The sequence below is a fragment of the Nomascus leucogenys genome, chromosome 13, assembly GCF_006542625.1.
Source record: "Nomascus leucogenys isolate Asia chromosome 13, Asia_NLE_v1, whole genome shotgun sequence".
NCBI lineage: Eukaryota > Metazoa > Chordata > Mammalia > Primates > Hylobatidae > Nomascus > Nomascus leucogenys.
Genome location: NC_044393.1, coordinates 14726548 through 14747757, shown reverse-complemented (window position 1 = coordinate 14747757; position 21210 = coordinate 14726548). Strand labels below are relative to the sequence as shown.

The window sequence follows — 21210 nt, the reverse complement described above, 5'->3', positions numbered from 1 at the left end:
GCCTCAGCAGCAGCCCTTTGAGGTAGATGCTATTATTTCCCCATTTGACAGACTAGAAAATCAAGGTCCTGAGAGAGAAAATGACTGGGCCTAAATCACACACTGAAGAAGTGGGGTAGCCAGGATCTGAACTCAGATGTTTCAGACCCCAAAGTTTCTATTCTGAACCACTAGGCTGAGCTGCAGCTTGACTCCCCATCCCCCACGCCCACCCCTGACACAAAGCTTATCTTTTCCCTTTACCAATTTCCTGCTTATTAGTACAGAGTGAATTGCCCACACATCTGAATGGAATCATTAGTTCCTTCACCTCCTATCTGCAGAGTGTCAAACTCCTTTGCACTCGGGAGACTGGAGAGTAGATTCCGTTAGAAGTTTGTTCTTGTGATTCATGTTCCTCTCCCAGGCTATCCCCTTCAATAGCTAGGATTGGGAATAAGAATGCATACATGTACAGAAAAGCACAGAAACATCTGCCCTGCCTTAGTTCCCTACAGTGTCTCATCAGAGGTGGTTTCATTAGCCCCAACCGTTTGCAGCCTGGCACCTTCAGACATGCCACCAGCTGGCTCTCCTAATATTTGCTGCGGGGCCATGTGGTCATCAGGAGGGACAGGTCCTCAAACAGGCGATGAGCTCAGGACATGGGCATTGCCACACCTGCTCCTCTCCCCAAGGAGGGGGGAAAGCTGTGCAGTCACAGACAACGTGGCCTTTTATAAGCCTGAATCTGATGTGCATACTTGCGTGTGGGCAGGAGAGCAGACAGGGACCAAGCCAAGGCTGACAGGGATCAGAGGGAAGGACAGGGGTGTTTGCGGATGCCTGCAATGTGGCAGTGGCTGAGCTGGGCCTGTGTGCCTGTACACCATTGTGTTTCAGATATTTTTGACTGTTAAGTTGCAGGAAGAAGTATATTTTGCAGCATGACCTATAACACACACACACACACACACACACACACACAATTGACATGAAAATTTCATGAATCTGTACTTACCTTTTATGAGCAATGCATGCTGACTTTGATTCGATTCTAGTTTATTCTACTCCAGTCTATTTTATTCTTTCATTACAAAATTGCTAGTCATGACCCATTAAATATGTCTAAACCCCCAAATGCAGGAGTTCATAATCTGGGTCTACAAACTTGTATACAACAAAACGATATAATTTGATTTTCACTGACCTCTAGTTGAAATCCAGCACTTCCTTTAGGTATGAATACAGGCAACAAATCATAGTAATATGTTTCAGTGACATTGTCACACACACAAAAATCACAGGCTGGGAGTGGTGGCATGCACCTGCAGTCCCAGCTACTCAGGAGGCTGAGGTGGGAGGATTGCTTGAGCCCAGGAGTTCAAGGCTGCAGTGAACTATGATCACGCCATTGCACTTCAGCTGGAGTGACAGAGTAAGATCTTGTCTCTAGAAGAAAAATCACAGATTGTTTTGTATCTCATTATGGTTGTTGCAGATGTCTCAAAATAACATTTATGATCTTCACTACCTCAAAATTGTGGTCGTTATTATACTTAGTGCTAGATCTTTTTATTTATTTGAGACAGGGTCTCACTCTGTCATCCAGGCTGGAGTTCAGTGGCTCAGTCATAGCTCACTGGGGGCTTGAATTCCTGGCCTCAAGTGATCCTCCTGCCTCAGCCTCCCAAAGTGCTAGGATTACAGGTGTGAGCACCAGGCCTGGCCCGATCTTGTTATTTAATTTGTTAATAAAGAAGCACTTGTATTACTACATCACACATCTAAAATATTTTGATAATTGCATTTCAGTAGGTTTGCTTTGTAAACCTATGTATTTGGCCAAGTGCAGTGGCTCACACCCATAATCCCAGCACTTGGGAGGCCGAGGCAGGAAAATCGCTTGAGGCCAGGAGTTCGGAGAGCAGCTTGGGCAACATAGTGAGACCCTGTTTCTACAAAAAATAATAAGAGACCCCCGTCTTTTTTTTTTTTTTTTTTTTTTTTTTTGAGACGGAGTCTCGCTCTGTCGCCCAGGCTGGAGTGCAGTGGCGCAATCTCGGCTCACTGCAAGCTCCGCCTCCTGGGTTCACGAGGAGCTTGGGTTCACTGCAAGCTCACGCCTCCTGCCATTCTCCTGCCTCAGCCTCTCCGAGTAGCTGGGACTACAGGCGCCTGCCACCACGCCCAGCTAATTTTTTGTATTTTTAGTAGAGACGGGGTTTCACCGTGGTCTCGATCTCCTGACCTCACGATCCGCCTGCCTCGGCCTCCCAAAGTGCTGGGATTACAAGCGTGAGCCACCGCGCCCGGCAAGACCCCCGTCTTTTAAAAAATAACTGGGTGTGGTGGCAAGCCCCTGTAGTCCCTGCTACCTGGGAGGCTGAGGTGGGAGGATCGCTTGAGCCAGAAAGATCGAGACTGCAGTGAGCCATGATCATGCCACTGCACTCCTGCCTGGGTGACAGAGTGAGACCCTGTATCTTTAAAAAAGAAAGAAAGAAAGAAAAAAAGAGCGCAAGGAAAAAAAACTCCTTATGTATTGGCATTTAAATATTATTCTGAGTCTGAGAAGGGGGTCTGTGGGTTTCACTGGACTTGTGAGAGGGTCCACGACACACAGAGTTTGAGAGCTGCTGCCCCAGTGGGTCCTGATACACAGTTCATGAAATGCTACCCCATGCTGAAAACTCCTGGGGGGCAGAGCTCCGGAGTCTTGAACCTCGAGCCCAGCATGGAAATCACATCGGTGGCCAATGTTTCCATAGCACATATGGTGCCAGCCTCTGTACGAGGCCCTTCGCATGGATTATTTCTTTTAATCTTTACACCAACTCTTGTGTGAGGGGTACTATTCTTAGCCCCATGTCTCTGTCTCTTTACCCAACTTCATTTTTCTTCTTAGCACCAGAAGTGTCATATATTTTTATCTGTTTATTGGCAGCCTCCCCCACTGGGATGTGTGTCTCTTGAAGGCAGGGATTTGCTTTGCTGAGTGCTTCATCTCCAAAATACCAAAGTATGCAAGACTTAAGGGGGTACCAAAAACTCAGGAATCATGCCATGTCACATATCATGTTCACACACACACAAAACCTCAGAAATCAAAATAAGGAACATTTTACTGCCTTTTTTTTTTTTTGGGACAGGGTCTCGATCTGTCACCCATGCTGGAGTGCAACGGTGTGATCATGGCTCACTGCAGCCTTGAACTTCTAGGCTCAAAAGATCCTCCTGCCTCAGCCTCCCAAGTAGCTGAGACTACAGGCACATGCCACCATACCTGGCTAATTTTTTTTTTTTTTTTTTGAGACAAGAGTCTCACTCTTCACCAGGCTGGAGTGCAGTGGTGTGATCTCAGCTCACTGCAACCTCTGCCTCCTGGGTTCAAGCGATTCTCCTGCCTCAGCCCCCCGAGTAGCTGGGACTACAGGCATGAGCCACTAAGTCCAGCTAATTTTTGTGTTTTTAGTAGAGATGGGGTTTCACCATGTTGGCCAGGATGGCTGCAGTCTCTTGACCTCGTGATCTGCCCAGCTTGGCCTCCCAAAGTGCTGGAATTACAGGTGTGAGACACCGCGCCCAGCCTAATTTTTGTATTTCTTATGGAGAGGGGGTTTCACCACGTTGCCCAGGCTGGTCTTGAACTCCTGGGCTCAAGTGATCCCCTTGCTTTGGCCTCCAAAGTGTTGGGATTATAGGCATGAGCCACTGAACCCTGTCTGTAATATTTAAAAAAATAAAAAGTAATGCCCCAAACCCATAAACAAAATATCAACATTTCAAGTAAAGATGGGATCCAACCTCCTGCATGTGTACATTACTGCCTGGATCTCCTTATCCTGTTACTGGTCCTGAGGGGCTTAAAACCTAAGGGTTGCTAAAGTGAATTAGTCTCATTTTGCAGATGGGGACGTTGAAGAAAGGATGCTAGAGACCTCCTCAGTGCCAACAGCTAGTAAGTGGAGCAGTTAGGATTTTGAACTCAGGCAATTGAGTTCCAGACCCATCTTTCTTAAACCCTGCACAGCCAGCCTCATGAATTATCATGCGTGATCTTTTTGGTAGAGGCAGTAACCTGGTAAAATCAGATAGGTTTGAGTTAAAACCCCAGTTTTGACTGGGTGCAGTGGCTCACCCCTGTAATCCCAGCACTTTGGGAGGCCAAGGTGGGCAGATCACTTGAGGTCAGGAGTTTGAGATTGGCCTGGCCAACATGGCAAAATCCCATCTCTACTAAAAATACAAAAATTAGCTGGGCATGATGGCGCATGCCTGTAATCCCAGCTACTCTGGAGGCTGAGGCAGGAGAATTGCTTGGATCCGGGAGGTGGAGATTGCAGTGAGCCGAGATCACACCACTGCACTCCAGCTTGGGCGACAGAGCAGGACTCCGTCTCAAAAAAAAAAAAAAAAAAAAAAAAAAAATTCAGTTTTGCCCCTTCCTAGGTGGGTGATCTTGGGCCAGTCATCTCAGTGCTCTGTGCACAGATTAAAGAGGGTAGAGGGGACTGGAAGGGGATCAGAATGTGGCTACTTCATTAGGTGGGTCCACAGTAGGTGCGTCTGAGAAAGAGTAGGGAGACTGGGATGTTAGAGCAGGCACCCTTGGGTGAGAGCTGTGGGAGATGAAATAGAGAAGCATGCAGGAGCCAGCGGATGTAAGTATTTGCAGACCAAGCCAGGGACTTTGGACTTTATTTAACATGTGACGGAAAGCCTTTGGAAGGTTTTGATGGCAAAGTGACACGATCAGACTGACAGCTTGACAGGACCCCTCCGACCATTATGTTGAGAAGAACCTGAAAGATCAAGGGCAGAAATAGGGAAGCTGGTCTGGACATGGTACAATATGAAGGCAATAAACAATGGTGGTCTGGCCCCAAGCTGCAGCAGTGGAGGAGCAAGAAATGCAGATCCCAGATCTATGCTGAAGGCAGAGCCCAGAGGAACGGCTGACAGGCCATTCATTTCAGCACTGTTTGTTACAGCAAAAGTTGAAAGCAACTTGAACGTTCAGGAGTAGGAGACTGACAATTACCACGTATAATAGAACACAACATAGGCTTATGAAAGAATGAGGAGGCTCTTCGTGTATTAATACAGAATGATTTCCAAGATACATTAAATGAAAAAAGCAAGATGCAGAGCAGTGTGTATGGCACTCTTACTATTTGTATTGGGTAAAATAAAACAAAGCAAAACAAAACAACACACGCATGCTACACATCGGGTATATGTATGTGTGTGTGTGTGTGTGTGTTTGCAAAAATGATCTCTGGAAGCATACGTGAGAAACTGGTGGCCTCTAGGGACAGGCGGACGGGGGTCCAGGGGTGTAAGGGAAATTTCACTTTTCATTGCACCTTTTGGATTTGAGATTTTGTGCCTCTTCTCAACTGGAGGTGATGTGCCCCAGCGGACATCTAGCAATTTCTGGAGACATTTTTGATTGTTGCAACTGGGGGGAGGTATTACTGGCATCTGGTGAGTAGAGGTCAGAGATGTTGCTAAACACCCTACAGTGTCCAGGACAGACCCCACAACAGAGCAAGAGCTGGCCCTAAATGTCAGTAGTGCTGAATTTGAGAAGGTTTGATCTATTAAAAAAACATAATAAGGCCGGCTGTGTTGGCTCACGCCTGTAATCCCAGCACTTTGGGAGAGCAAGGAGGGCAGATCACCTGAGGCCGGGAGTTGGAGACCAGCCTGGCCAACATGGGGAAACCCCCTCTCTACCAAAAATACAAAAATTAGCCGGTCCTGGTGGCGGGCGCCTGTAATCCCAGCTACAGGAGGCAGGAGAATTGCTTGAACCTGGGAGATGGAGATTGCAGTGAGCCGAGATCATGCCACTGCACTCCAGCCTGGGTGACAGAGCAAAACTCAGTCTCAAGAAAGAAAGAAAGAAAGGAAGAAAGGAAGAAGGAAAGAAAGAAAGAAAGAAAGAAAGAAAGAGAAAGAAAGAAAGAGAAAGAAAGAAAGAAAGAGAAAGAAAGAAAGAGAAAGAAAGAAAGAAAAGAAAGAAAGAAAGAAAGGAAGGAAGGAAGGAGGAAGGAAGGAAGGAAGGAAAGAAAGAAAGAAAGGGAAAGAAAGAAAAAGGGAAAGAAAGAAAAGAAAGGAAGGAAGGAAGGGAAAAGAAAAGAAAAGAAAGAAAGAAAAAAGAAAAAGAAAGAAAGAAAGAAGAATAGAAGTTTTGTTTTTTTCAGGATGGTCTTTATTCTGAGATTGTATATTTTATGGGTTTGATATATCCTTTGTTTTACTAAGATAATATATAGTACATAATAGTCATTTTTTCCACATCTTTACTTGGCAAAATAAAATGTCAGCAAGGCTTATACACTTCCCTAAGCTGAATAAAAAATTATCCGGGCATGGTGGTAGGCACTTGTAGTCCCAGCTACTTGGAAGGCTGAGGCAAAAGGGTGGCTTGAGTCCAGGATTTCGAGGCTGCAGTGAGCTAAGACTGCACCACTGTTCCCCAGCCTGGGTGTCAGAGTGGGACCACATCTCCAGACAAATAAGAATAACAATTTTTTTTTACTAGGCTATGAAATCCTAAAGTCTGGAAACTACCCTTTTCCCTCAATGGGCTTTTGAAAGGTAATGATTTTAAAATATGTCCACAAAATATTTGATCCTTTTTCCCCAAGAGGTAGAATGACCTCTCTCTAAGTGTGAACTGGATTTGGTGACTCACTGCTAACAAATAGAATTTGGTGCGAGTGATGGTTTCTGATTTCTGAGACTAGGCCACAAGATGCATTGTGCCTTTCTCCTTACCCCTCTCTCTTGGACCACTGCCCCTGGGGGATGCCAGCTTCCATGCTGTGAGGACATTCAAGAGCCCTACGGAGAAGTCCACATGGTGAGCAACTGAGGCCTCCCGCCAACAGCCAGTAAGGAACTGAGGCCTCCTCAGCCACCTTAGAGGCAGGTCTTCCCTCCCAGTCAAGCAGAGGACTGCAGCTGGTGTCTTGATTGCAACCTTGTGAGAGACCCCTAGCCAGAACCACTCAGCTAAAGATGCTCCTGAATTCCTGACCCACAAAAACCATGAGATAATAAATGGTTCAACTTGCTAGAGTTTGGGGGGTAATTTGTTACACAGCAGTAGATAAATACAGAAGGCTGGGCACAGTGGCTCATGCCTGTAATCCCTGTACTTTGAGAGGCTGAGACGGGTGTATCACTTGAGGCCAGGAGTTCAAGACCAGCCTGGCCAACATGGTGAAACCCTGTCTCTATTAAAAAAATACAAAAAATTAGCCAGGTGTGGTGGCACGTGCCTATAATCCCAGCTACTCTGGAGGCTGAGTCACGAGAATTGCTTGAACCCAGCAGATGGAGGCTGCAGTGAGCAGAGATTGTGCCACTGCACTCCAGCCTGGGCAACAGAGTGAGACTATGTTCCAAAAACAACAACAAAAAACCTCCCCAAAACAAATATAGAAATCTTTGAGCCCTATCAGTAAGGCAGAGATCACAGAAAGGTAGCCTATGGGCTCTGGTCTGCCTACAGATATATTTCATTTGGCCAGTATAGGACTACAAAAAATGGAATTAGTCACTAATGTTTATTTATTTTTATTTTTTATTTATTCTATTTTTTAGTAGAGACAGGATTTCACCATGTTGGCCAGGTTGGTCTCAAACTCCGCCTTGGCCTCCCAAAGTCCTGGGATTTCAGGTGTGAGCCACATGCCCAGCCATAGTTGCTAACATTTAAAAGTTGGTTATTTCCTGTGAAAATCCAGATTTCTGACTTCTCTTAGAAAGATCTAATATTGCTGGGCCCACATCCCTATGGGGTAACAACCAGCTGGAGATGAATGGTGTTCACCCCTTTAGACAGGGCATGTGTTCTCTTTTTTACCACACTCACCACCACCCCCTTATGTCTCTTAGTTAAATTGCTTTACTCATTTATGTTACCTGCTCTGCCCCAGTAGTCATTTGAGCTTATACCTTCTATTGTAAGACAGTTTTTAATGAGATGCCCAGGCACAGTTGACACGAGAACTAAATGACCAGAATTGGAACTTTGATTCATGAATATCATGTAGGATGGGTTATCACTGGCTTGCATAGTGGGGGTGAAAAGCCAGTTATATTTTCATGTCCTCCCTCTTCCGGGGGTAAGAGAAAAAGCTGATGCCACCTGGAGACAGGATCCCTGATTCAAGTCCCCTTACAGCGCTTCCCATCTCGCCTCCCTGTACCCTCCAAAAAATAAACTCCACCAGGCTTGTTTTAGCCATACCTTTTATTGAACTCTGCAGACTTCATTAAGGGACCATTTGCTTAGAAATTCTTAAACATTTGGACATATTTTACAAGACAAGACAGCAGCTGGAGGTCACACAAAGATCACAATTTCATCTCACCACATGCATAAAAAGACACTGGGATTTTTGTTTCTTTGCGTGTGTGTGTGTGTGTGTGTGTGTGTGTGTGTGTGTGTTGCGCATATGCGCAATGCTCATTTTCACCTTTATGGGAAGGACTAGAGACGTTAACTGACGAGAGATGAATAGGACCCACGAATGCACCCCCGAGAAAAGAGTGGCTGAGGACATTGGTCATTTATGGCTAATGTGATTGGCTTGGCCCCTGTCAAGGGTTGGGTGATCAGAATGGCTTTACTGGCAGAAAAGCCCCAACCTCACACGACGGGTTCCTGGGAGAGACAGGGTCTTAGCTGATGGGATCTGGGGGCATACTATCATGACGGCTTTGGGGCTCAGAAAAAAGATCTTCGGCTCTAAAAGCTGGAGGGCAGGCTGGTCTTAATATCCAGCTGGACTCCCATGGCTCAGGGAATGCGATCCAGTTTCCAGATGTTGGCTCCTATGTTTCTGCCCCAGCAAGTCCCAGACCAAGGGAAGTCCCAACTTTGAACCCTTGGCTTAGTCCGTTGGAAAACCACTTGGTGGTCCCCCCATGGGTCGTGTGTGAGCTAAAATAGAACATGAGGCTGAGAAATGCAGGGTAGGGGAAGAGGAAGGAGGGCGGAGCTGCCCTGTGGGCCACCAGGAAGTGTGGCTCTGAGAGGGCTGTGGCCCTTATCAGCTTGGGGCCTACAAGCATCAAATTGAGATGTCATCTTGAGTCAAAGAACAGATGACCTTGATGGGGCAGTTATGGGTTTCAATGGGAGAGGGGCTCCTTATTTTTCTTCTCTTCACAGTTAGGTAGGGATTCATTAACTCCCCCATTCACTCACACATTCACGCATCCAGTCATCCACTCAGAGGCCAACCAGTCACACATTCACTCACTCACAAAAACACAGGTTGGATGACCATCATGTGCCAAGGGCATAGGTTGGGGATAACCCTGAGTTCCTGGTGCAGAAAATAAGGTTCTCAATTTTTGACCTTGGATTGAAATCAAGATAGACCTGGAGAATCCTCCCTGTCCCCACCCACTCAGGCATACTCAGCTCAACCAAGAGGGAGGCCCAAACCCCAGTGAAGCCCAAGGGGCAGAGCCAAGCTGTGGAGATGTCAGAGTTTCTTGGGCATCTTCTCTGCTGCCTGCCTCTTTCCAATCTTGGTTCAGATCAGGGAAGCAGGAAGTACGGGAAGATCCCTGCAAGGCCCTTGAGGGCATCCTAATGGGATGGAATTGGGAGTTTCCTACATTTTCATGAATTATCCTATTTTTGCCTCCTTGTGTTGTTGCAACTTGAGTGATTCTGCAGGGCAGAGCCTCCAGTGAGGAGTTGGGAGGAATCTTGAAAACTGGTTTTTATTTTATTTTGGTTTCAGAGGAAGGCAGCTGCTCATTCTACACATACAAACATATCATCCTGCCCAACCTTGTGCTAAAACAACCAAAGACAAACTGGTCTTGGGTTCATCCTAAGGTTGAAGTCTCACTTCCTCCCAATCCACCATACAGGAACCCTCTCTTGTCAAATGCTTTCCTTGGAGAATGCAGTATGCAGGCTGATTTGGGATGGAGGCCACAGCTGCAGGAGAGCAGGCATTCGGCTTGGAGGCAGCCAAGAGCCTGGTTTTGCTGTGAAACTGGATTAAAAGCTGCCTTTCTCTTTTGACCCTTCTGGATTTTTTTCATCGATGGGGACTTTCAAAGGTCTTGAGTGGGATCTCTTATTTGATTTACCAGAAAAACAAGCCCTTTTGGAATGGAGCCGTTTGCTATTGCCTGGGCAGTTGTTCATTGTGGGCATGGCTAGTGGGGAACAGATATCATTGCATCTTTTGTACAGAAAGCCCCAGGCTCATGAGGGCACAGGAGCTGGGCAGAGGGGCTGAAGCACCATAAGACAGCCAGCCAGGGATGGGGGACAGCGTGGATTGCTCCTTGGCTGGCCTGGGGAAGGGTAGCATGAGTCATCCCAATGTGGTACCTGGTAGGCCATTGGGGATGGGTTGGATTGGTGACTGACAGTCATTAAAATGTTCCAAGACAAGGAGCCGGAAGGAAGCAGACTTGTCTCTTGGACACCCCCTCTGACAGCTCCAAAGCCCAGAAGTTGCATTCCTGCTAATTGTGCTGCATGCCTTTGCCTCAGTGGCTTGAGCTTATATCCAGAGTGTTGAAACCGCCTACACACACACACACACACACACACACACACGCACACCAAGAAACAAAGAGGAATTTCTGTGGTTGTTCAGCCCAGTTTCCATGCAATGCTAGGGCCTGTCTGCAATGCCCATTTTTTACACCATCTAGCCAGCCTCTCTTTAAACACCTGTGATATAAGGGAGCTCACTGTCCACCATGGCATTGAGTTCCATGGTCAGACAACCCAGCCTGTTAGGAGGGCTTCCTTAATTTGAGCTGCAATTGACCTCATCCCTTTCATACAATAGAAATTTTCGGAGAACTTGCATACAGCCAGCTGGCAGCTAAGTGGTTTTCTTCTTCAGGTGCGCTGACCCACTCCACTCTATCCTGGCCAGCCTTTAGCAGATCTTTTCAGGATCTTTGGAGGGAGGAACAGAGAATTCGGTTTATAAGTGAAGATGAGGGTTCCCTTGATTAACAGAGCCCCACCCCAATTCAAGTTGGCATTTGGGGAAGTTCAGGAGAAATTCTAGGTTAAGATAAAATCAGGGAGAGTGGATGGAAATGCAAACTATATAACCTCTTTCTTGATGAAAACAGCAACAGCCATAGGCAACAGTGTTTGCTTATCTGGGCATCAAACCCAGGAAACTACTGGCAGACATTTTTTTTGTTTTGTTTTTTTGCTCTTGTGCAAAGGAAAAAAAATCTTGTCTGTTTTATTTGACTCTGGTTCAAACCAGACTATTAGAGGTTTTTGGGGCGGGAGAACTCTGATCAGGGTCATAGTCCAGAATAATAAAACTCATATTTGAGTTGGCTTCCTCTTGGGAGTTACCCGACGGGATGGCTCACTGCCATTTGAGGGTCCCGGTTTGGCTCAAATTTCTGATTCTAGGCAGAGACCTGAGCCCTGCAGCTGACAGTGAGGCAGGTGGGATACCAAAACCTAAATGAATGCAAGTTGGAGATTATCTGGGCTTTCTTCATTTTCCTGCGTGAGTTGACGGATGGAGAATCACTTTCTGCTGAAGATCCTGCCTAGTGAGATGACCTCTGCCCACCCAGGGCTGAAAACTGCATCTGGAATTAATTATCAGGACAGTCCAAAAACTCCCCCGAGGCATGGATAGGTGGAAGCTGGAAAACTGCCCCTGTCCTTGCCACACACCTCCTGCTCTGTGGAGCCAGGCAGCTGGCAAGGGAAGGGGAGATGAGCTAGCAGATTCGGGGACATCTCTTCTCAGGGTTTGGCTGCAAGGGTCTCTGGCCACTGTTTTTTGGTGAAGCTGTTAGAAATGGATTGAAATGGGCTGGGTGCGGTGGTGGCTCACACCTGTAATCCCAGCACCTTGGGAGGCCGAGGCAGGCGGATCACCTGAGGTCAGGAGTTCAAGACCAGCCTGGCCAACATGGAGAAACTCTGCCTCTACTAAAAATACAGAAATTAGCCAGGCGTCATGGTGCGCTCCTGTAATCCCAGCTACTCAGGAGGCTGAGACATGAGAATCACTTGAACCTGGGTGGAGGAGGTTGCAGTGAGCCGAGATTGTGCCATTGCACTGCAGCCTGGGCAACAGAGCAAGACTTTGTCTCAAAATAATAATAACAAAAAAAAAAAAAATAAACAGATTGAAACAAGGAACCGATAGACAAGTCAGTGAGATCGGAGGCCCAGCATGTTCTTGTGAGGTTCATGAGAACCTGAAAAAGCTCTGACCTGCAGATCTGATTGATATTACAGGCCGACAGGGTGCTGGACATGTGGGAGCAGCCCAGCCAAGGAGGGACTCGCATGTGTTCTGGATCTCAGAAATGCCAGTGATGAGTTTGCTTGCGTGAGATTTTTGGTTCCAAGATCTCTGGGGATGAGAAAACTCAGTCCCTTCAGATCCCTAAAGGGGTGTGGGATATAAGCGAAACCAGCCTACATCCCATCCTGATTTTGAGGGCCATCTGTAGCTCTGCTTCCCTGGGTCTCATTCCTGCATTCATGCCCTGGATTCTTAAGAACAACGAATGGGAGAAACACACAGAACTGAATGAGGAAAGTCACAGCATTGACAGAGTCCAGGCCTAGTGTCAAGAAATGCCTACACAAGGAAGTCAGACCCCAAAGTCTTTCCCCACCCTCAAGAAATCAGAATCAAAAGGAAGAAAACCCAAACAGCCCGAGGGACAATGGTAGGAACTGCAAAAGACCGGAAAACAACAGCTACGATAGTGACCAACAATGAAACTCCTAATTGTTCTGTATTACAAAAGAAGAAATTAGACTCAATTGCCCTATTATAAATTTGCTAAAAATACATATATATATATTTTATCTGAACAGAAAAATAGACTACTCTGAGATGCGTGGACATTCTATGACATAGTCGCGCATCAGATACTTCTAGAGCCAGAAAAATGGCAACAGAAAATGCAGAGGTAACTCTTATTTCTGGGTGTAGCCAGGACTGGTTTGGGTTGCCTGGGCTGAGCGACATGAAAGCATTTGGATGCTGTCCTATAAGCAGTGATAGGTGAGGAAACATTAGCTTGAGGCTGGAAGCTTTCCATTGTTCTGCTGGGGCCTCAGGGGAGCCCCTTCTCCCTCCTGCCCACTCTGCAGCTACAGAAAAAGTCCTTTCTCAAAGAAGCATATCCGGAGGCTTTTTGCCTTGCTCTCTTTTGATTCAAAGTTACTTGAATTGAGGCTGAAAAAAAGCCTGGGGTATTGTTACTTGAGATTAGTTGGTAGAGAAATAAGAAAAGGAGAGAGATTAGCGATAGAGACCTGGCTTTAGTGGCCCTTGTCCGTGGTGAATTTTAAATATCCCCTTGTCCATGGAACTAGACACTCCAGCTGGGACTGGAGCAAGACAGAAATATACAATAGTTACAAATATCAACAATACATTACAGTTTTACAGAAGAGAATACTGTTTTGTTTTTCTCCTTAGAAACATGGATCTTATTAGGAGAAAAGGCAGAGACGAGGCTACAGTTACCAAGACACATGGAGAAGCTGGAAGTCAGTTTGAAAAAGTTTGTATCACCAGCAGTTTTCAGGGGCAAGCTGGGTGGGTTAAAAGAAATGGCCTCCTCAGGATTTTGCTGTTTTTCCTTCTTACTCTTCTTCCTTCTTGATCCCCAGTCCTTTGGAGAAAGGGACTTCACGGGAACAAATGTTCTCTCCTCCTTTTTTCTTTCCCCTTGAAGTGTGCTTAAGATAGAATTCCTAAAGAAGGCACTGAGAAATCTACTGCACCAAAGTCCTGTTGGTTTCTTTTACCCAAAGATAAAAAGGTGAATATACTGTCTCCTCCAAAGCTTCCCCACCTCTCTCACTGCCGGTGGCAGACTCTCCCCCGTGTGATTGGGACACACAGCTACCTGGTCCCTAGCCCTTTCTGACAATGGTGGAAGTTGGAATGCAAGTTCAGCTGGGTTCTTGATGAGTTTCAGTGAATTCGCCAAACTGACCAGCAACCATCCGCCGCATCCAGCCCCTAGTTTGCTTGTTTGGGTTGACTTGTTTCTTTCTGCTCTCATTGGTTCAGGAATGAATGGGAAATGGACCACCAAGTTAAAGCAGGATTTGCCTTCAGACCATTGCTTTCCTCTTCTCTTCTCTATCAAGACCTTTCTATCAAGTGAACTTCTCAGTGAAGACTCTTAGGTAGATTTCCCAGTGCGTGTATATTCACGTACATAGGTACAGTTTGGGTGTATGCATATTAAAATTTGGATATGTTCTTTTTTAGCGGGTGGATGGGCTGGGAAAACTTATTATACTCTATTTTGAATTGAGCACGGAATAAAAGCTATACTCCCCCAATACATACACACACAAGTAAAAGTAAAAAACAACCCAATCAAACCCAAATGGAATACTTTCTAAGCATAGTATATGCTGAATTTCAATTATTCTGTTTCTATAAGAACTCTAGAGGACTCTGGCTATGAAGCCTGAAAAGGTAGGTTCTTAATGATACTTCTGAATTCGTCCTTCAAAAGTGACTCAATAAAATGCTACTTTAAGGTTGGACAAAATACACAAGGAAGGAAGGGCCAGGTCCTACATGACCACAGAAGGCAGAAAGGGCCTTTGGTTACAAGGAGAGTTGCACCAATTGGTTTTCGTTTTTTTTTTTTAAAAAAAAAAAACAAAGAAATCATTTTCAATCTGTACACTTGTCATCTGCTTCAACCAACAAATGAAATGCCTTGATTGGAAGAAAGGGTAGTAAGTTCCTTCTCAATATATATGGCTATATTGAAACACGTTCACTTTCCTGATATGTAAAATAGACTATATAATTATTATTATTTTTTTTACAGATAGCATCAGCTCTAAAAATATCTGAATTGGAAATCACAACTATTTACTTTTATCAAAAAGCGTTTTTTTTCCCTGAATTTTCACATTTGTGCTGATGGTGGACATTAATGGTGATGAAAACAAAGAAGAGACATGTGAGATGGTCGGCGGAGAACTGTCCCACAGTTGTTCCTCAAGAGGCCCCCAGCTCAGACTGCATGTTCAGCAAAGTATTTTGGGAGTTCTGCTTCCTCTGCCTGGCACAGGATGACCTCACACTCTCCCTGCCCCTAAGTCCCTTTGCAGTTGCTGTGTGAATACTCTGAAGATACCTAGGAAGGGTGCCGTTCTTGTTTTCTCTGTTAATGTGGCAAAGAACAGGACTGCACCCTCTTGGGGGGATCCCAGTCTCTGGAGATGCTGAGAAGTGTTATGAATTGGGTTTGTATACAGCAGAGAAGAGGTATTTTTAAGGGTGGTAGAATGATCCCATCTCATCATACGTGTGGCAGGTGGCTCAACCTTATGCCTTATGTATGAAGGGCAGGCAGAACAGCTCCATGATATTTGTGTACTGAGAGGTGGATCATGTCATTGTACTAACAGTCAGACCAGCAACAGATGATATTGAGACTTAAGACTAGGTGAACCAATACCATATCTTTCTTCCATTGGGAAGACATATGCCTGTTACTGTATTGAGGATAGACAGAACTACACTATTGTACTTGGGACATCATCCATCAACATTACATTAAGAGAACAACATTGTTCCATTGTACTACAGACAGGCAGACCAATAACATATCATCTTTACTGACAGGTGAGCCAACACTATAGCATTATATCCATCAGTGGTTCAACCTAATGCCACTGTACTGAGGAACGGCCAACAACACCATGCTGTTGGACTAAAAGCAGGCAGGACAATGCCAGGTCATCAAACTAGGACAGGAAAACCAACACCAAGAAATACACCAGAACCACTCAGGATGCACACAAATACTTATTGCTTTTGTCTGTACTGGCTGCATCGATGGCTGCAGGAAGGAGAGTTGAGCTTTTAGTACAGACAGTGACACTGAAAAACCAATAGCTGGTTGACAAAAAAGAGAACAGAGTAAAACACCCAACGTCCAACTGTCACTGTGTCCTTTTGAGATGTGCATGTCTCCTGTATACTTGACTTCATGACAGGCCCCACCCAAGGGGCAAGAACCCCTCCTGACCCATGAGGGTTAAGGGAAGGCTTCAGAGGGGCAGGGAAGGAGCCCACAGACTTTGATATGGCAGACAGTAACACCAGCACAATATTACCCATGGTGGCCAGAAACAGGCAGGTAGCAACAATCCAACTACAGTCCCAACAATTGGGCCACGGGAAATAGTGCTTGTTTTAAAGTGCAAGATGTTGACACTGTCCCTGACAGAACCTATTTTTGAAAAACATAAAGTGCTTTTTATTTTAACTTGAAAACCACAGAAAACAAAACAGAATTTCTATTATAGTAGGTACTTTCCTTGCTGCAGCAGGAATTATTCAGTCTGAACTGGGCATTTCAATGCGGGGTATTTTTTTCCTTTCATTTTTGCAAGTAAAAAATATCATATTTTTATGCTGTTCTTCAGTAACACACAGTCTCTTTGAATAAGCTATTTCTTTTGCATATTTGACACTTGCATATCTTTTGAGTCTACACTAGTGATGTAAAGAAAGCATGTTCCTCCTCCAACCCTAAAACAATGCTCTGAGTTCATGCTGTTGGCTGGGTGCCCACCTTCTGAACCCTTCCCAGATTGCCAGGGGGCAATTAGAATTGAGTACAAGTGGTGCAACTCACCCTGATGGTATCTCAAAATAAAATCTCAGGTACTACGAAATACTGAAGTCAATGAAGACATTTGAGTAAGGGTTTTGCGCTGGGATCGTGGCTTATGGCGCAGAGACTTCCCCGTGACCAATCATTCCCTGTAGCTGTCTAACAGTGGAATCCATCCAGGAGGTGATGGACAGGTGTTCCTAGGGGTGGCTGGGTAACATTCAATACCAAATTGGTCAACCCACTTTTTCAACACCAGCCGCTTGTTCCAGCATCCTTCTCCAGCTGAAGCCAGGAGGATTGGAAATGTTGCCCTCCAAGGCTGAGATGGAAAGCCATGAGAGAATGGGGAGTATGTGGCCTCGGTCCTGCCTAAAGTGGTGGTAGTGGTGGCTGTGAGTTCCATTCATGTCATCTCCCAAAGAGGGCAATAGAGTTGTTACAAGGAGGTGCTGTGCCCTATGGCTTGGCCAACTTCATGCTGATGGATCTGTCATGGCTCTCAAGGTCTTAGGGAGCCTTCTCTGGAGTCTCTCTTCTCTCTGAGGGCTTTACAGGGCCTTTCTGTTCCAGAGTTCATGCAGAAAAGCTCTGTGGCAGGTAAGCTGAACAGCTCTCCTCTTTGGACCTCACCCAAAAGTCTCTCCTCCGAGGCAGGGCAGTTCAGATGCTCTGATCTCGTGTGCTTCCATGGGCTCCTCCCCCTGGCAACACACGGACGTCAGGGGAGATGTGGTTCTCAAGTTTGCACTTTTCCTGACCACTGGGGCCTTTTCCAGTCAATGCTTCTGTGGAGTAAATACAGTTCTGCCTTAAGAACTTAGGGGAGGTGGGTAAAGGGGAGCTTTCAAAGTGGTTTTTCTCCGATCTTGACCCCGTGCTGAACTTCGGACTGGTGCTCCCAGGGAGGCTTTTGGGGGGGCTGGAGTCCACACTGTAGAGAAGCTGCCCCTCATCATCTGTGTCTGCGTCAATGTACTGGTGGACACCTGCCTCAAAGTTGAACGCTATTGCTGTGTGTTTCTCAGGAGACCGGGGGGGTGTCTTAGCACTTGCTGTGGTGTAGATGGAGGACTCTGGGCTCAGCACAGCCTTGTCCAAAAGCGTGGCACACTCCAGTCCAGCGACAGCAGCCGCAGCACTCCCCCGGTTCCTAAGAGGGTCATGGTACATCCCTAGAACGGGGAGGAGTGGACTGGGGTCACCCTCCATGAAGTTGACTTTAAGTGCTCGGAGCTTCAAAGGGTTGTTAGTTTTCATGGAACTCTTGGGGCTCTCGATGAAGAAACTAGAGTGCTGGCTGGCATCAGGGCTGGGGTTGGCCTCCACAAACCTACCACCACTGGCACCCAGAGCTCCCCGCCAGCTCACTTCTGGGGCTGTGCTGCCCCCAGTCTTGCTGGGGAGTGATGTCAAAGGGCTGTGGGAGAATCTGGTGGCCTCAGGGAAGTCTGTGGCACAGCTAATGAAGCTATCAATGCTCGACATACTTCGCATGTCGATGACCCCTTCTGTGCGAGTGGGCAGAGGGGCTACGGGGCTGGGGATACTCTCCATTTCAAGTTCTTCCTTTGGTTTGCTCTGTGCTGCTGACTCCTTGGTATTGAGGATGGGTTGGGATTGGGTCTTGGCCATCTTATTGTACATGTCTTCCAACTGCTGAACGTTCAGGTGCTGAGGACTAGAAGACGATCTGGCTTTTTCAGGGGATCCTTGCTCCTTGGTTTCAAAGGACTTACTTGAGCTGGTTTCAGACAGTGTCCTCTTTGTCCATTTCCATTTGTTAGGAGACAAGTGGTTATCTTGCACTTTGTCTTTCTTACCCATATTCTCCCCATTTTTCTCAACCACGATGTCCATCATCTCAATGCTCCGGGCGAAAGCATCCTTCATGTTCATGGATACGATGCTGCCATTCCTCTTGGCTCTCTCCAGAGCCTCTCGCCGTTTGATTGCTTTCTCCTGTCTCTTCTGCTCCTTATAGAACTCAGAGAAGTTATTGACGATGATGGGGATGGGAAGAGCAATCACCAGGACTCCCGCGATGCAGCAGAGTCCCCCAACAATTTTCCCCAGTAGAGTCTTGGGGTAGATGTCTCCATACCCAACAGTAGTCATGGTGATGGTGGCCCACCAGAAAGAGGCTGGGATGCTTTTGAACTTGGTGTCGTCCTCATCCTTCTCAGCAAAGAAGACAAGGCTGGAGAAGATCATAATGCCCATGGCAAGGAAGAGGATAAGCAAGCCCAACTCATTGTAGCTCCTCCGCAAAGTGAAGCCCAGGGACTGGAGGCCAGTGGAGTGGCGTGCAAGCTTAAGGATGCGGAGAATTCGCATGATGCGGAAAATCTGGACCACGCGGCGGACATTCTGGAATTGCAGCACGCTCTTGTTGGATTCGGTGAGAAAAATGGTGACATAGTACGGCAGAATGGCCAACAAGTCAATGGCATTGAGTGGGCCCTTGAAGAATTTCCACTTCTTGGGCGAGGAGAGGAACCGCAGCAGGTACTCCATGGTGAACCATGCGATGCACACGGCCTCCACGTGGGCCAGCTGGGGGTTGTCTGTGGACTGGCCGAATTCATCGAGGCTCTGTAGCTCAGGCAGCGTGTTGAGGGACAGGGCAATGGTGGAGAGGACGATGAACATGATGGAAATTATGGCAAGGATCTGTGAGGAGAAGAGAGTGGGATTTAGTTATCAACCAACCCACAGCATGATCATCATAATATCCTGGATCTACAGGGCACTCCTCAATGTTCAAGAGCATTTTCACATCTCACTAGTCATTTAAGGAGCCAAAAAGAGAATTTGTTGTAATCCATTTATTGTCTAGATGTGGAAACCAAGGCCCAGAAAAATGAAATGTTTTAAAGCTATCAGCAAGCCCAGGGTTCAGGCATACTTTTTCAGAGAGTAACCATTTTATAGGCCCTGAAACCCTGCATTCTCTGTCACAATGACTCGACTCTGCAGCTGTAGCATAAAAGCAACCTTGGATAATACATAAATGAATGGGCATAGCTGTGTTTCAATAAAACTTTATTTACAAAAACAGGCAGTGGACTGAATTTGGCCTGTGAACCATGATTTGCTGACTTCTGATCCAGACCAGTGGCTCACACTGGATGGGGAACTACCTTCACAGAGATGATACTAGTGATAATAACTATCCTTGATTGAGTGTTCATTGTGTGCTAGGCATTTTCCATGAAATAGCTCATTTCATTCTTACAATAACTCTGTTCAGTGCTATTAGCTCCATTGAACAGATGTGGACACTTGGGTTTCCACAGCTAGTAAGTGGAAGAGCCGGCATTTTAACCCAGGTCTGTGTGACCCAAGAACATGAGCTCTTAAGGCTGTGTTAAAAATCGGATGTGGCTGGGTATGGTGCCTCATGTCTGTAATCCCAGCACTTTGGGAGACCTAGGCAGAAGGATCGTTTGAGGCCAGGAATTCAAGTCTAGCCTGGGCAACATAGTGAGACCCTGTCTCTATAGAAGAACAAAGGGAAAAAAAATCAGATGAAAGCTAACCTTTTGCTAGAAAAATGCCTAGACACTCAAGATTTTGCAGGTAATTCCTAGGGAGGCACAGACATTCTGGGCCCATATTAACTCCTGATTGGAACTATGTGCTTTTGGGAGCTAAAGACCTTGGCTTAACTACCTTCGAGTCCCCTGGATCAAGAAGAAGGCTTGGCCCAGAGAAAGGGCTCAATGGATATATGTTGAAATTAATGGAATCTAGGCCAGTCTGCAGACTGTGCAGAAAAGCAAACAGATGTAATCAATTGCTCCGAGTGTCTTTTTTTTTTTTTTTTTTTTCCCAAAAATACAAATCCAATCACATTACTCCTTTGCTTAATAAAACTCCAGGGCCCCTCATGAAAAAATCCAAACCCCTAAACCTGTCTATTGGGTCCCCTATACCTGTCTTGCTTTTGTAGATTTTCCCTTTCTCTTCCTCTGCCCCTGCTAAGTGGGAAGGGGGGGCCTGGTCACCATGGTTGTATCATTTGATCCTGCCTGCCACTGATCAGAGCACGAAGTTTGGATAAAAAAATCCAGGTTGAGCCAATCCATACACTGGGGCTTAGCCAACCTACCTTTGAGAAATTTGAGTTCAGGAACCCAGGCGGTGAGTGGGTTATGGGAGGGTGAGTCCCTGAATTAAATGTTAGGTAGAATCTAGGCTTGAATCACCTTCATGATAAGCCCAACCCTCAAGCAACTGTCTCCCAAATGTAGGGGACAGAGATGCCATAAAAACATCAGAGAAAGCTGAACCTTAGCCTAGACATGGTGGCTTACATTTGTAATCCCAACCATTTGGGAGGCTAAGGTGGGGGGATTGCTTGAGCCCAGGAGTTCGAGACCGGCCTGGGCAACACAGTGAGACCCTGTCTCTACAAAAAATAAAAAATCTGCTGGGTGTAGTCCCAGCTACTTGGAAGGCTGAGATGGGAGAGTCTCTTGAGCCCAAGGGAGTTGAGGCTGTGGTGAGCCATGACCACACCACTGCACTCCAGCTTGGGTGACAGAGAGAGAA

At 46.3% G+C, this 21210-nt stretch overlaps 1 protein-coding gene across 2 annotated transcripts in view; it reads right to left on the bottom strand.

The window, feature by feature from the left end:
- Positions 1–1394: 1394 nt before the first annotated feature.
- The window catches only part of KCNB1 (potassium voltage-gated channel subfamily B member 1), a 127413-nt gene continuing 107597 nt past the window's right edge, over positions 1395–21210 (bottom strand). The window contains exons 3-4 of one of the 2 annotated variants that reach the window (XR_004032950.1): positions 16675–19326; positions 1395–1431 (exon numbers count right to left, since the gene is read on the bottom strand). Coding sequence is in view for 1 of the 2 variants with exons in the window: in XM_030825467.1 (XP_030681327.1) it covers positions 17317–19326 (2010 nt within the window). In the remaining variant the exon portion in view is untranslated. Of the gene's footprint in view, positions 1432–8242; positions 19327–21210 lie in introns of those variants that run through there. The other variant, XM_030825467.1, reaches the window with a different exon arrangement.